This window comes from Adiantum capillus-veneris, chromosome 27 (assembly GCF_014529385.1).
Source record: "Adiantum capillus-veneris isolate H3 chromosome 27, ASM1452938v2, whole genome shotgun sequence".
In the NCBI taxonomy this organism is placed as follows: domain Eukaryota; kingdom Viridiplantae; phylum Streptophyta; class Polypodiopsida; order Polypodiales; family Pteridaceae; genus Adiantum; species Adiantum capillus-veneris.
Genome location: NC_140957.1, coordinates 64071798 through 64084704, shown reverse-complemented (window position 1 = coordinate 64084704; position 12907 = coordinate 64071798). Strand labels below are relative to the sequence as shown.

General features: G+C 41.5%; 1 protein-coding gene across 1 annotated transcript; it reads right to left on the bottom strand.

The window, feature by feature from the left end:
- Nucleotides 1-4702: 4702 nt before the first annotated feature.
- On the bottom strand, nucleotides 4703-5497 carry LOC147422100 (uncharacterized). Its single transcript, XM_086503013.1, has 4 exons — nucleotides 5399-5497; nucleotides 5215-5295; nucleotides 5021-5125; nucleotides 4703-4891 (listed from the first exon to the last, which is right to left on the bottom strand). Exons 1-4 carry the CDS (start codon nucleotides 5495-5497, stop codon nucleotides 4703-4705), a joined length of 474 nt encoding a protein of 157 aa, XP_086359139.1.
- Between the last annotated feature and the right edge of the window lie 7410 nt (nucleotides 5498-12907).

Below are 12907 nucleotides of genomic sequence, written 5' to 3'. Positions count from 1 at the left end.
TGTCACATGGTTTATGAGAAAGACATTCTAAATATGATCTCTAATCCCGCACATGCTACATTGCGACAATCCCTTCAAAAACTATTGTTGAAGGACTTTTAAAATATTATTCTCCCTTGCAACATTATTATAGTGTGCAACTCAGCCGGGATCAGTGATAAGGGGTACAAAGCATTGTATACATGCATAACAGGGCATCTACGCAGCAAGGGAATGGCTTGATCAATGTTATCAACCCCATATAGTATGACTATGGCAAGAAAAACTGCAAACAATGACGTTTTTGCTAGGTCATTATAAGTGGGTGGATAGCAACATGCTAATGTCCTCAAAGAGTTTTGTTTACAACAGGTTCAACAATGTTGACGTTGAAGTAGAAGCACTACAATGAGCTATGATCCAATATTACAATATCACAATACAAGAGATAGGTGAAAAAGCTATATTTGTGCTAAAATTAGATAAATGTCAGGTTGTCAAAGGCCAGAGGGTGGAGAACACAAGCATCACACTCATGAGTAGGTCACTATTGGGAAAGAGGTTAGAATGTGAAGAGGCGGTTGAGTCGCTTGGCAGGAAGCGGCAAAGGCAAGATTTTTATGGGGTGCAATCAGAGAAGAACATATGGTGGCAAGCGGCATGGGCACTCCCACTATCACACATTACATGCATATCTTGTTCGCCCATGGTCCATACTTTCTTGACGAGTATTGATTCCTTGCGCACTGGAGCAATCAAGGATGGAAAGGTCACACTATCAAGCAAAGGTCACACTATCTTGTTCGCCCACGATCCATACTTTCTTGACAAGTATTGATCCCTTGTGCACTGGAGAAAGCAAGGGATGGAAAGGTCACACTATCTTGTTCGCCCACGATCCATACTTTCTTGACAAGTATTGATCCCTTGTGCACTGGAGAAAGCAAGGGATGGAAAGGTCACACTATCAGGCAAAGGCTACCTATTTTAAGAGCACTCAGCACGGTGGTGGCAAGATCCGCAACAATGCGTTTCATGATATGTTCAATTGGTACCACTGTGCACTAACCAGTAGAAAGAAGCAAAGGGTAGTGGGCAACTTGTCTCTTAGATGTAATATTATGAAAGTGGTGAGTGTTCAAAGAATGCAAGGATACCATGGGTTGAATGCATGCGAGAGAGCACCGGTGTGTCAAAGAAATTGGCGAAGAGTAGGGCACGTGTGGCTTCTCACGCGATAACGTTTCTAATTTCCACTTTTTGGAGCATGTTAATGATAAATTGTAATTTTTTTTAAAGTTGGGTCCTATAAATATCAAAGTGATTTTTTAAAGTCTTTTATACGTTTGTGAGTTCTCTCTCTCTCTCTCTCTCTCTCTCTCTCTCTCTCTCTCTCTCTCTCTCTCACACACACACACACACACACACACACACACACACACACACACACACACACACACACATTTTTTTGACCTAGTAGACAACACTTCACTCTTTTGACCATAACTCGCTCATTTGAACTCCGATTTAGATGATCTATAGCCTCAATCAAAGAGCACAAAGCCCTCTACACATTGATATAAAGATAAAAAAAATTTATGTAATGGAAGGCTTTGCTGTAACAGCATCTCAGAACTAAAAAAACGATCAAAGGTTTTTATTTTTGTTGTCGACTTGAAGGCAATGTCAGACAAAACTCGCAAGGGTGAAAAATCCACACTCTCCATGGAGAATGATGCAAAATCCCCAAGGAATTTGGATGCTAATCCAACCACATCGTCCTACAACAACGGAAGCAATGATCATGGCTTACTTGGTCTCATTACAAGAAACCATCAACAAGCAAGGTAAAGAGTTGCGTGCACTTGCAATGGAGAATGGCACTTTAAGAGTTCTTGTTGTGGAGAATGAGCACATCAAGAAGGTTCTTGAAATGCAAACAACACGCTTGATGCATCTTGAGAATGAAGTTCAAGAATGTAAGCGTTCTCTTGTTGACATGAATGTATTGAAAGAGCGCTTGAGCAAAGTTGAGAGTGATCATGTATTGAAAGAGGAAACGACAGATACAATACGACATGATGTATGCGAGATGAGAAATGCATCCAAATCATGGGTTGATATATGTAAGGATAATGTGGTTTCTACATCTCCTATCACGCAAGCCGTTGTTGAAGCAAAGAATGTAGAGAATGTTGACACTCAAGAATTGCAAGAACGACAAAAACACTAAAAGAACATTGTCATTCGTGGAATCAAGGAGGAAAGCATGGAAACACCCCAATCTCTTGTGGTTGATATTGAAGAGTTTTTTGCTACACACTTTGGCATGTCTAGAATCATGTCTTATGGTGCATATCGAGTTGGAAAACAAGGAGTCGAGTTGGAAAACAATATGAGCAAGGAGAGTAATCACAAATGCAAAAACATCGGCGCCAGAGAGAGAGAGAGAGAACTCTCTCTCTCTCTCTCTCTGGCGCCGATGTTTTTGCATTTGTGATTACTCTCCTTGCTCATATTGTTTGCATTCCGCATGGTAGTGCGGAGGTTGGCCGGTCTGGTGCGTATGTAAGTGATACAAATTTACAATTTCAATTTCAAGATGAATTATGCTAAACAGCTCTCTCTCTCTCTCTCTCTCTTTGCTAGTTTTTTAAGTTAGAACTTTAAATTAAATAAAAATAGACAATTATGTTTGTTTATTAAAAATATGTATTAAAATATATACATATAGTCTTAAATAGCAGGCCCTCAAGCCAATCTTAAATCCCAAACCCATGATTTCTATCATGTAGCAGTTGTTGCTATAAGTCCTAAATCAGCTCCCTCTGTTCAGTTAAGGAAAACGTTCTTGATGTATAACAAAAGAAAGAAGTCACAGATAGATAGAGAGAGAGAGAGAGAGAGAGAGAGAGAGAGAGAGAGAGAGAGAGAGAGAGATAGACAAAAGATTAGAGCCTAACATAGAAACAATGCTTGCAAACTTTGGAAATGATCCATTGGCCAACCACTTCCGATCTTGCGAGCCATATAGCTTGCCAACATGCCTCTTTGGCACGTGGACAAGCTATGTAAGCTCACAAAAGCTCAAACGGCTCGCAAATAGGCCAAGTTCAAAGTCCCAACAAGCTGTATAACTTGTTCACATGCCTCAGTGGCACGTGGGCTCCATGCGCTAAAGCTCGTCGATCGACCATTTCTGCAGTCCACAACCAAAAAAACGCTCACTGTCTACTTTGGAAACGGCCCATTGGTGGACCATTTGAGCTTTTGCAAGCCCACATAGCTTGTCCATGTGCCAAAGAGGCATGTGGGCAAGCTATAGGACTCGCTGAGAGCTCAAATAGCTGACCGATGTGTCATTTTCAAGTGTTTTTTGCTTGAGTACTTTGAAAATGGTCCATCGATGAGCTGTTTGAGCTCTTCGTGAGCCGTATAGCTTGCCCATATGCCTTATTGGTACATGGACATTCCATGTGGGCTCACAAGAGCTCAAACGGCTCGTCGATGGACCGTTTTTGGAGTCCACGATCAAAAAACTTGTCCCTATTTCATACAACTCGGGACATGTGGGTTTAACATGAAAATAAATAAAACTTGGTACATGCCGGTACTTGGTACTTGTGGTACATTCTGGTACTTGGTACTTGGTACATGCCATTACTTGGTACTTGGTCCAAGTACTTGGTACTTGGTCCTTGCTTTGGTAGTAGTTTCCATAATGATACTTCGTACTTGCAATTCGTACATGGTCCATGGTACTAATTGGTTGGTGTAACTTTGCGGTATTGTAATAAATTAACATGAAAACAGAAAAAAAACCTTTATGTGTTAGATTTGGTACTTGGTACTTAGTACTTGATTTGGTACTTAGTACTTTCTACTTCATACTTAGTACTTGGTACTTGATTTGATACAAGGTATGTAGAATCTGACACTTAGCGTAAAATTTGCTACCTTTACAAAAAGTATGGAAATCAAAAGCTTGTTATATTAGGAAACCAAGAAAACTTGTTAGTGTTAGATTTGGCAGTTGATTTAGGGTTTGGTATGAGGTTCCATAATGAAACTTGATACTTGTAGTTGGTGCATGGTACATGGTACGTAACTTGAAACTTGGAGCGTATGATGCTTGGTGCTTTGAAACGTCATAGTTCAAATATTCATCTTAAAAAAAACATTAGAAACCTTTTTAACAATGTGTAAACTGACTGGGGAAAAGCCACAGGCGATGACCCAAAACCAGAACAACAACAACAACTAAACAGAAAGACTAGTGTCCCTTGCGATATTTCTTTTATATTCTTAAAGACTTGCACAAGAGTGCTATAAGATCAAAATGTCTTAGTTTCTAGAAGTAGAGCAACTAACAGAAAACTTAGGACTAGGTTTCACATGCCACATCATCATTTGGTAGCACAATGACCATGATTTCAATCCATCTCTTTTTTTAAATATATATAAAAAGACAAATAAATAACATTGAGATAGTTACTTAGGCTAATTATCTTATTGAAAAATAATTAATTGTTTGACAATAGACAAATTCAGTGATGCAACAAACATATGTCAGTATATATTATCTGTAAGTTTATGTACATGTGTCCAAAATGTGTGGTGATCAATCCTCACATATACAAAAAAAATCTCATCATCACATATGATGTAGTAATGAACAGTGAAAAATACATATGTAATGATCCCAAATATTGAAAATAAATCTCTATGCAGGATCACCATGTGATCCATCACTACTAGAAGAATCACTATCATCGGTCTCATGATCGCTAGTGCCACCACCACTGGTCCGAACCGTGGCACTACGACCATCCCCATCTCCGCAACGATCACCAACATGGCCAACGATCGGGCCGCCACTCCTCTCAGCCTCTCGACGTCGCCCCTCGGCCTCCTGTCAAACCACCTCTAGGCTCTATCATATCATCCTCTCCATGCTGCTCTTGTATTAGTTAGTGAAATAAAAAAAGAATATATTATAGTTACCATGAAAAAAACTACAAAGCAAAACAAGTATACGTACAAGTGGATATGGACTATCAGTAAGTGTCTGACACAAAGCACGGTAGCTACAGTATGTGGCGTATTCTATTTCTTGTGCCATCGGTGCATGACCATAGTCTTTTGTCTGCATTAGGACACAATCAAAGACTTATTAATTTCTGCATTCAATAATACTACCTTTAAAAGTTTAAAATTTGAATTGTTTGTACTCACAAATGTGGCCACAAATCCATCCTGTCCCATCTGCCCTAATCTAGATGTGTGACGTAAAGCTACTCTCTTTCGTGCTGTCTCCTATGCAAATTTGAATAAACAAAATAACATAGATTAGAGAAAAATTAGAATCAATCTAGGAAAGTTCGTATTAATTCTAATATATATTACCAAAGGCACACACCTTTTGTTGGGGAAAATTAGTGCGTAGGCGCATCTCCTTTCGGAAGAATTGCCATGTCTCCATGCAAATGGTTGCCTTCCTCTTGTTTGACGGCACCATACAATAGCTCTTGTTTATTTTTTAAATTACAATAATCATTAAAATATACCATATAACTTATTAGACTTCATTGTTTTGTTACTTTTATTGATTTTTTATTTTGGTCATTTGATAAATGTCTCATGTTTTTATGGTAATTGAAATCCAGATTCGGATTAATCAGAGGGTACACCACCACCTCTACTAGTGGTAGCTCGGGTGCACAGAGTTCCAATACTGCACATGAACTCATTTACGATGATTTCTACTACGATGAGCCTATTATATGCTAGTGTGCTTGTTGTTGTGGCACGTATCACAGGCCACAACGAGAGTGCTTTCCACATCAGATAACTTATGGTACTTTTGAGCAAGCACCACCGCCTGAGGAGAGACATCAACCTATGGTATATTTTTAATATAATGTAACTCGATTCTATTTGTATGTATCTTCACTTGATGACGAGGATGACTTTACTACCAGTGGTGCGCATGTCTCTTGCACACGACACGGACATGTCATTTGTCAGTTGCATTGTAACATTTAATGGCCTAAAAACTTGTGTGTAGCGGAAATTAGCATGAACATAGTGGGCATTTCATTAGAATAGATTCCTAATGAGAATTACAAGAGTGCTTGGTTAGAGAGAGCAACAAAAAGCATAACACCTAGTTAGTGTTGGGGTATAAAGCCCAATGTGGTCGCCCACGTAAGTGGGCGGGCCGCCAGGTATGTACACATATTCTTTTGTAAAAACCTAATAAGAACTCACTATGCTCTACACATTACAGTAGAGCGAGTTCACCATATCGTCGTGCTCTTCTTCTCGCACTCTCTCTCGCATCGCACTTCTGCTCGTACTCCTTCAACTGGTATCAGAGCTCAGATCGGGGCTCGGGGCAGCACTGCAAGAGGCTAGAGTCACCAGCTCAGATTGGAGTGAAATTCGATAGGCGAAGACACGGCCCCAAATCTCGTGGGAGAACCCGAAGGGCTTGGTGTTGTCAGAATTTCATTCTGAGGTCATCTCGGCCACCGTTCGGCTTCGACAAAGGTCTGCGCAGGCCATTTTCGACTACGTGGTCTCGACGGGTGCAGATCCGACTCTGCAAATTTGGGGTTTTTGGCCTACGACTACAGGTGCTGAGGATATCGACACTCCTAGAGTGTTGATTTGTGGCTGTCTACACATCGAAGGACGGCTCACAGTTCTTGGAGGCGTGTCACATATGACACGGGCGTATCTACAGACAGACTGTAGGCGAAATCCACTAGTTCATCAGGTTGATATTGGTTCAGAGGTCAGTTTACAGGGGAAACTCTGCTGAATTTTTCCCAGGAAAGTAAACCATTGTGAAGCGTAGCTATGGCTGGATCTTAGGACACTGCTCTTTACAATATCAAGAAGCTGGATGGAACCAATTTCCCATTGTGGAAGAAGCAGATTTGGCACGTGTTGGTACAAAAGAAGCAGATAAAACCTATAAAGCTCAAGGGGATAAAACCAGAAGATATGGACGAAGATGAATGGAGCGAAATGGATGAATTGGCACTTTCTACCATTATGCTGACTTTGGCAGAAAGCGTTTACTTCAATGTAGCAGACGAGATGTCGGCTTATCAAGCATGGTTAAGGCTGAGTAATCTTTATGAGAAGCAGAGTGCAGCTTCACAGGTATACTGGCTTAAGAAGCTTGTTGACTTGAAGATGAAAGAAGGGACACCTATGTCCAATCATCTGAATGAATTCAACACAATCTACAGTCACTTGTCAGCTCAAGGTGTCAAGTTTGATGAACCTGTTAGAGCTATGTTCCTGTTGATCACATTGCCGGAAAGTTGGAACACTTTTCGCACAGCTTTGAGTAATTCTGCACCTCCAAATGGTTTGAACATAGCAGGTGTAGAAGGAAGTCTGCTTACTGAAGAAATCAATAGAAAGACAATGGACAAAGGCAAAGGAACAGCCTTAGTTGTCAGGGGAAGGACCAAAGAAAAGTACAAAGGTGGAAAGAGGAATCAGTCTCATAGCAAGTCTCGCAGTGCTAAAGGCAAGAGTGACATAGAATGCTACCATTGTGGCAAGAAGGGTCACATGAAAAGAGACTGCAGAGAATGGAAAGCAGAAAAAGGCAAAGATAAAGCTGAAGACCATGGTGAGAAGAACAAGTCCTCAGTGAAGATTCAAGAAATAAATGTGACAAACACTGTTGCAGAGGATGACAGTCTAGTGTCAGGAGACATCTACTTCTTGAAGAATACAATGGACTCAGCTCTTCTTACAGCATCTGATGGAAATGCACTGAGTGACTGGATTATAGACTCAGGGCATCACTTCATGTGTCTCCAAACAAGGAGTGGTTTACTTCTTATGTGACCACTAAAGATCATGTTCGGCTAGGCAATGGGCAGACATGTGAGATCTTAGGTGTTGGAGATGTACAATTGAAGTTTCAGAATGGCTCTTCTTTCACGCTGAAGAATGTGAGACATGTTCCCGCAATTACAAAGAGCTTGATCAGCACAGGTTTACTTGATGATGCTGGCTACGTCACCACTTTTGGATAGAACATGTGGAAGATATCCAAGGGTTCTATGATAGTAGCACACGGAGTAAAGTCTGGAGGACTTTACATGATTTATGTATCAAATGTCTCTAAAAATGTAATCAATGTAACCGAGCAGCCGAACGTTTCTTTGTGGCATAGCCGGTTAGGACATATGTCCAAGAAGGGAATGGAAATCTTGTCTCGTTCTGGTTATTTGCCTGGCTTTTCATTTAATGATTTTGAATTCTGTGAACATTGTCTGTATGGTAAGCAAACACAACAGCCACATAAGCATAGAAGCAGTAGAAGAGATACACAGTTGGCACTTGTTCATAGTGATTTGTGTGGACCTATGCCTAACCTATCTCTAGGGGGAGCTTCTTACTTTATGAAATTTATAGATGATTACTCGAGGAAAGTATGGGTTTACTTTCTCAAGCACAAGGATGAAGCGTTTAGTGTTTTCAAAACGTTTGTGACACTTGTGGAGAATAAGAGTGGCAAGAAGCTTAAATGCTTACGCACTGACAATGGTGGAGAGTGTTTCAAAGGCCTTTTAGGACTTTTGTGAGTCAAAAGGTATAAAACGTGAACTTACTGCTCCTTACAATCCTCCTCAAAATGGTGTTGCTGAGAGGATGAATAGGACCATACAAGAGAAGGTCAGAAGTATGTTGTCTAATGCACAGCTTCCAAATGGGTTTTGGGCTGAAGCTGTATCAACAGCTGTTCATCTTGTAAATAGATCTCCTAGCAAGGTTTTGCAGAAGGATTTAGTGCCAGAGATGGTATGGTCAGGCAAAATTCCCTCATAGAAGCATCTCAGAGTCTTTGGCTGTGAGGCATATACTCACGTTCCAAAGGAATTTAGGAACAAACTTGAGCCAAAGAGTAGAAAGTGCATCTTTCTAGGCTATGGTAATTCTGGTGAGATGGGGTACAGACTTTGGGATCCCGAATCCAGAAAGGTTGTCCGCAACAATGATGTTCACTTTAATGAATCCAAATATCATTCTAAACCAGAGAGGGTTGAGGAGATTAGAAGAGTTGTCTTCCAAGAAGATGGACCTGCACGTGCAAGACATAATGTCAGGGCTCAACAGGAGCAAGGACAGGATAGAGTGGAACCACAGGTTGTGGCTGAGCCTGAGCCACCTATTGTGCATAGATATGGACGTGTCACGCGACCTCCTGATAGGTTTGTTCCATCTATGAACTATGTCATGTTGACTGATTGCAATGAGCCTTCATGTTACAAGGAAGCAGTGCAAATGAAGGACTTCGAGAATTGGCAATTGGCCATGCAGTCAAAGATTACAGCTCTGATAAAAACCAGACATGGAAGCTAGTTAAAGTACCACGGGGTAAAAAGGCTCTACCTTGTAAATGGGTTTACAGGTATAACATCACCCCTCATGATAGTCAGCCAAAGTACAAAGCAAGGCTTGTTGCCAAGGGATTTAAGCAAGAACAAGGCATTGACTTTGATGAAGTCTTCTCTCCGGTGGTCAAGATGACTACATTGAGATGATTTCTTGCATTGGTTTCCATATTAGATTTGGTGTTGCACCAAATGGATGTCAAGACAACGTTCTTGCATGGTGATTTAGATGTGGAAATTTACATGCAGCAGCCAGAAGGGTTTGTTGAGAAAGGCAAGGAAGATTGGGTATGCCAGTTGTTAAAGAGTCTTTATGGCTTAAAACAATCACCGAGGGCATGGTACCATAAATTCCACAAGTTTATTCTTTCTCAAGGCTACAAACGTAGTGAGTTGGATCACTGTCTATATACAAAGAAGGCTAAGGATGGTAGTTGGTTGATCCTTATTTTGTATGTGGATGACATGTTGATTGCTGGCAAGCACTTGGAAGAAATTTCAGCTTTGAAGTCAAAGATGGCAAAATCGTTTGACATGAAAGACATGGGTGAGGCAAGTATACTTGGTATGCGCATTGAGAGAGACAGATCAAAGAAGTTGATTTGGTTATCTCAAACAGAGTATATTGACAAGGTTTTGCAACGTTTCAATATGGAGAAGGGAAAGGCACTGAGTGTTCCATTGCCACCATATGTGAAACTTAGCAAACAAGATTGTCCTGTGTCTGAGGAAGAACATGCTGAAATGGATAAGATTCCATATGCGTCTGCAGTGGGTAGTTTGATGTATGCAATGATTGCTACTCGCCCAGACATTGCATTTGCAATGGGAGTAGTAAGTCGATACATGTCAAACCCAGGCAAGAAACATTGGGAGGCAGTGAAAGGAATATTGAGATACCTGAAAGCTACAAAGAGTATGCGTATATGCTATGGGAGTCAGGAGCTAAGTGTAAAGGGTTTTACAGACTCAGATTATGCAGGTGACTTAGACAACCGAAGGTCTACGTCAGGGTATGTCTTTACATTGGCTGGTGGAGCAGTATCATGGCGTTCTAGATTACAAGATTGTGTTACTCAGTCTACTACAGAGGCTGAATATGTTGCAGCATCAGAGGCATGCAAAGAATCAATTTGGCTTAATCGACTAGTAACAGATTTGGGAATCAAAGAAGAGATGCCTGTGTTATATTTTGATAGTCAAAGAGCTATACAATTGGCTCGCAATCCAGTTTATCACTCAAAGACAAAGCATGTGGATGTGAAGTATCATTTCATCATGGAAATGCTCGAGGATAAGCAACTTCAGCTTGTCAAAGTGTTGGGGTATAAAGCCCAATGTGGTCGCCCAGGTAAGTGGGCGGGGCGCCAGGTATGTACACATATTCTTTTGTAAAAACCTAATAAGAACTCACTATGCTCTACACATTACAGTAGAGCGAGTTCACCATATCGTCGTGCTCTTCTTCTCGCACTCTCTCTCGCGTCGCACTTCCGCTCGTACTCCTTCAACTGGTATCAGAGCTCAGATCGAGGCTCGGGGCAGCACTGCAGGAGGCTAGAGTCACCAGCTCAGATTAGAGTGAAATTCGACAGGCGAAGACACGTCCCCAAATCTCGTGGGGGAAGCCGAAGGACTCGGTGTGCTCAGAATTGCATTCTGAGATCATCTCGGTCACCGTTCGGCTTCGACAAAGGTCTGCGCAGGCCATTTTTGACTACGTGGTCTCGGCGGGTGCAGATCCGACTCTGCAAATTTGGGGTTTTCGGCCTACGACTGCAGGTGCTGAGGATATCGACACTCCCAGAGTGTTGATTTGTGGCTGTCTACACATCGAAGGACGGCTCACAGTTCTTGGAGGCGTGTCACATACAACACAGGCGCATCTACACACAGTCTGTAGGCGACATCCACTAGTTCATCAGGTAGCTTGTGTTTGTTGCTTGATATTCCAGATTTCATCCTGACATTGCAAGTACTTCCACATGGGATGTATTGTCAGAGATGATGTATGTCTGTTGAGGGTTTGCTGGCTGTGAGTGACGCAGCAAACAACCGCCGCAGCGGTTACAACATATAGTGGGAAATTTGTGGATGTATGACTTTGTGGGAAGTCTATGTACTGTCAGATTTATTGCAGCCTTTGTTGAGGGTCGAGTGAGGTTTTATTGAGCTGGGGGATTCTCGAATGTTGAGATCCTTTCGGTGATACAGGTCTTGGAGCGATCCCTCGAGCACCCTTAGATAGGCAGCTAGGATGTATTGACTATGAGTTAGATAGTTGGGATTGCATCTTTGCTTTACTGCCGTTGAGGCATTGTCGCAGTCTATGCTTACAGGACAGTGACACGACAGTGAGAGACAGTACAGGTGCAGGACAGGTTTACCCGCAGCTTACAGTGTAAAAGAGACAGTGTTTTTGAGCTGTTTTTTGGTCTGTTTTTTGAGTACACCAGAGCCATTTTACAAAGGAGACTCTGCCGAAATTTATGCAGAATCTGAAGCTTTCTTGGTTCATTTGATAGGTTGATATTGGTTCAAAGGTCAGTTTACAGGGGAAACTCTGCCGAATTTTTCCCAGGAAAGTAAACCACTGTGAAGCGTAGCTATGGCTGGATCACAGGACACTGCTCTTTACAATATCAAGAAGCTGGATGGAACCAATTTCCCATTGTGGAAGAAGTAGATTTGGCACGTGTTGGTACAAAAGAAGCAGATAAAACCTATAAAGCTCAAGGGGATAAAACCAGAAGATATGGACGAAGATGAATGGAGCGAAATGGATGAATTGGCACTTTCTACCATTATGCTGACTTTGGCAGAAAGCGTTTACTTCAATGTAGCAGACGAGATGTCGGCTTATCAAGCATGGTTAAAGCTGAGTGATCTTTATGAGAAGCAGAGTGCAGCTTCATAGGTATACTGGCTTAAGAAGCTTGTTGACTTGAAGATGAAAGAAGGGACACCTATGTCCAATCATCTGAATGAATTCAACACAATCTATAGTCAATTGTCAGCTCAAGGTGTCAAGTTTGATGAACCTGTTAGAGCTATGTTCCTGTTGATCACATTGCCAGAAACTTGGGACACTTTTCGTACAGCTTTGAGTAATTCTGCACCTCCAGATGGTTTGAACATAGCAGGTGTAGAAGGAAGTCTGCTTACTGAAGAAACCAATAGAAAGACAATGGACAAAGGCAAAGGAACAGCCTTAGTTGTCAGGGGAAGGACCAAAGAAAAGTACAAAGGTGGAAAGAGGAATCAGTCTCGTAGCAAGTCCCGCAGTGCTAAAGGCAAGAGTGACATAGAATGCTACCATTGTGGCAAGAAGGGTCACATGAAAAGAGACTGCAGAGAATGGAAAGCAAAAAAAGGCAAAGAGAAAGCTGAAGACCATGGTGAGAAGAACAAGTCCTCAGTGAAGATTCAAGAAATAAATGTGACAAACACTGTTGCAGAGGATGACAGTCTAGTGTCAGGAGACATCTACTTCTTGAAGA

Coding starts and splice junctions, on each gene's coding strand:
- LOC147422100 (XM_086503013.1), bottom strand. CDS start 5,497: ATGGTGCCGTCAAACAAGAGGAAGGCAACCATTTGCATGGAGACATGG. Junction 5,296..5,398: donor CTAATTTTCCCCAACAAAAG/GTGTGTGCCTTT, acceptor AAATTTGCATAG/GAGACAGCACGAAAGAGAGT. Junction 5,126..5,214: donor ATGGATTTGTGGCCACATTT/GTGAGTACAAAC, acceptor GTCCTAATGCAG/ACAAAAGACTATGGTCATGC.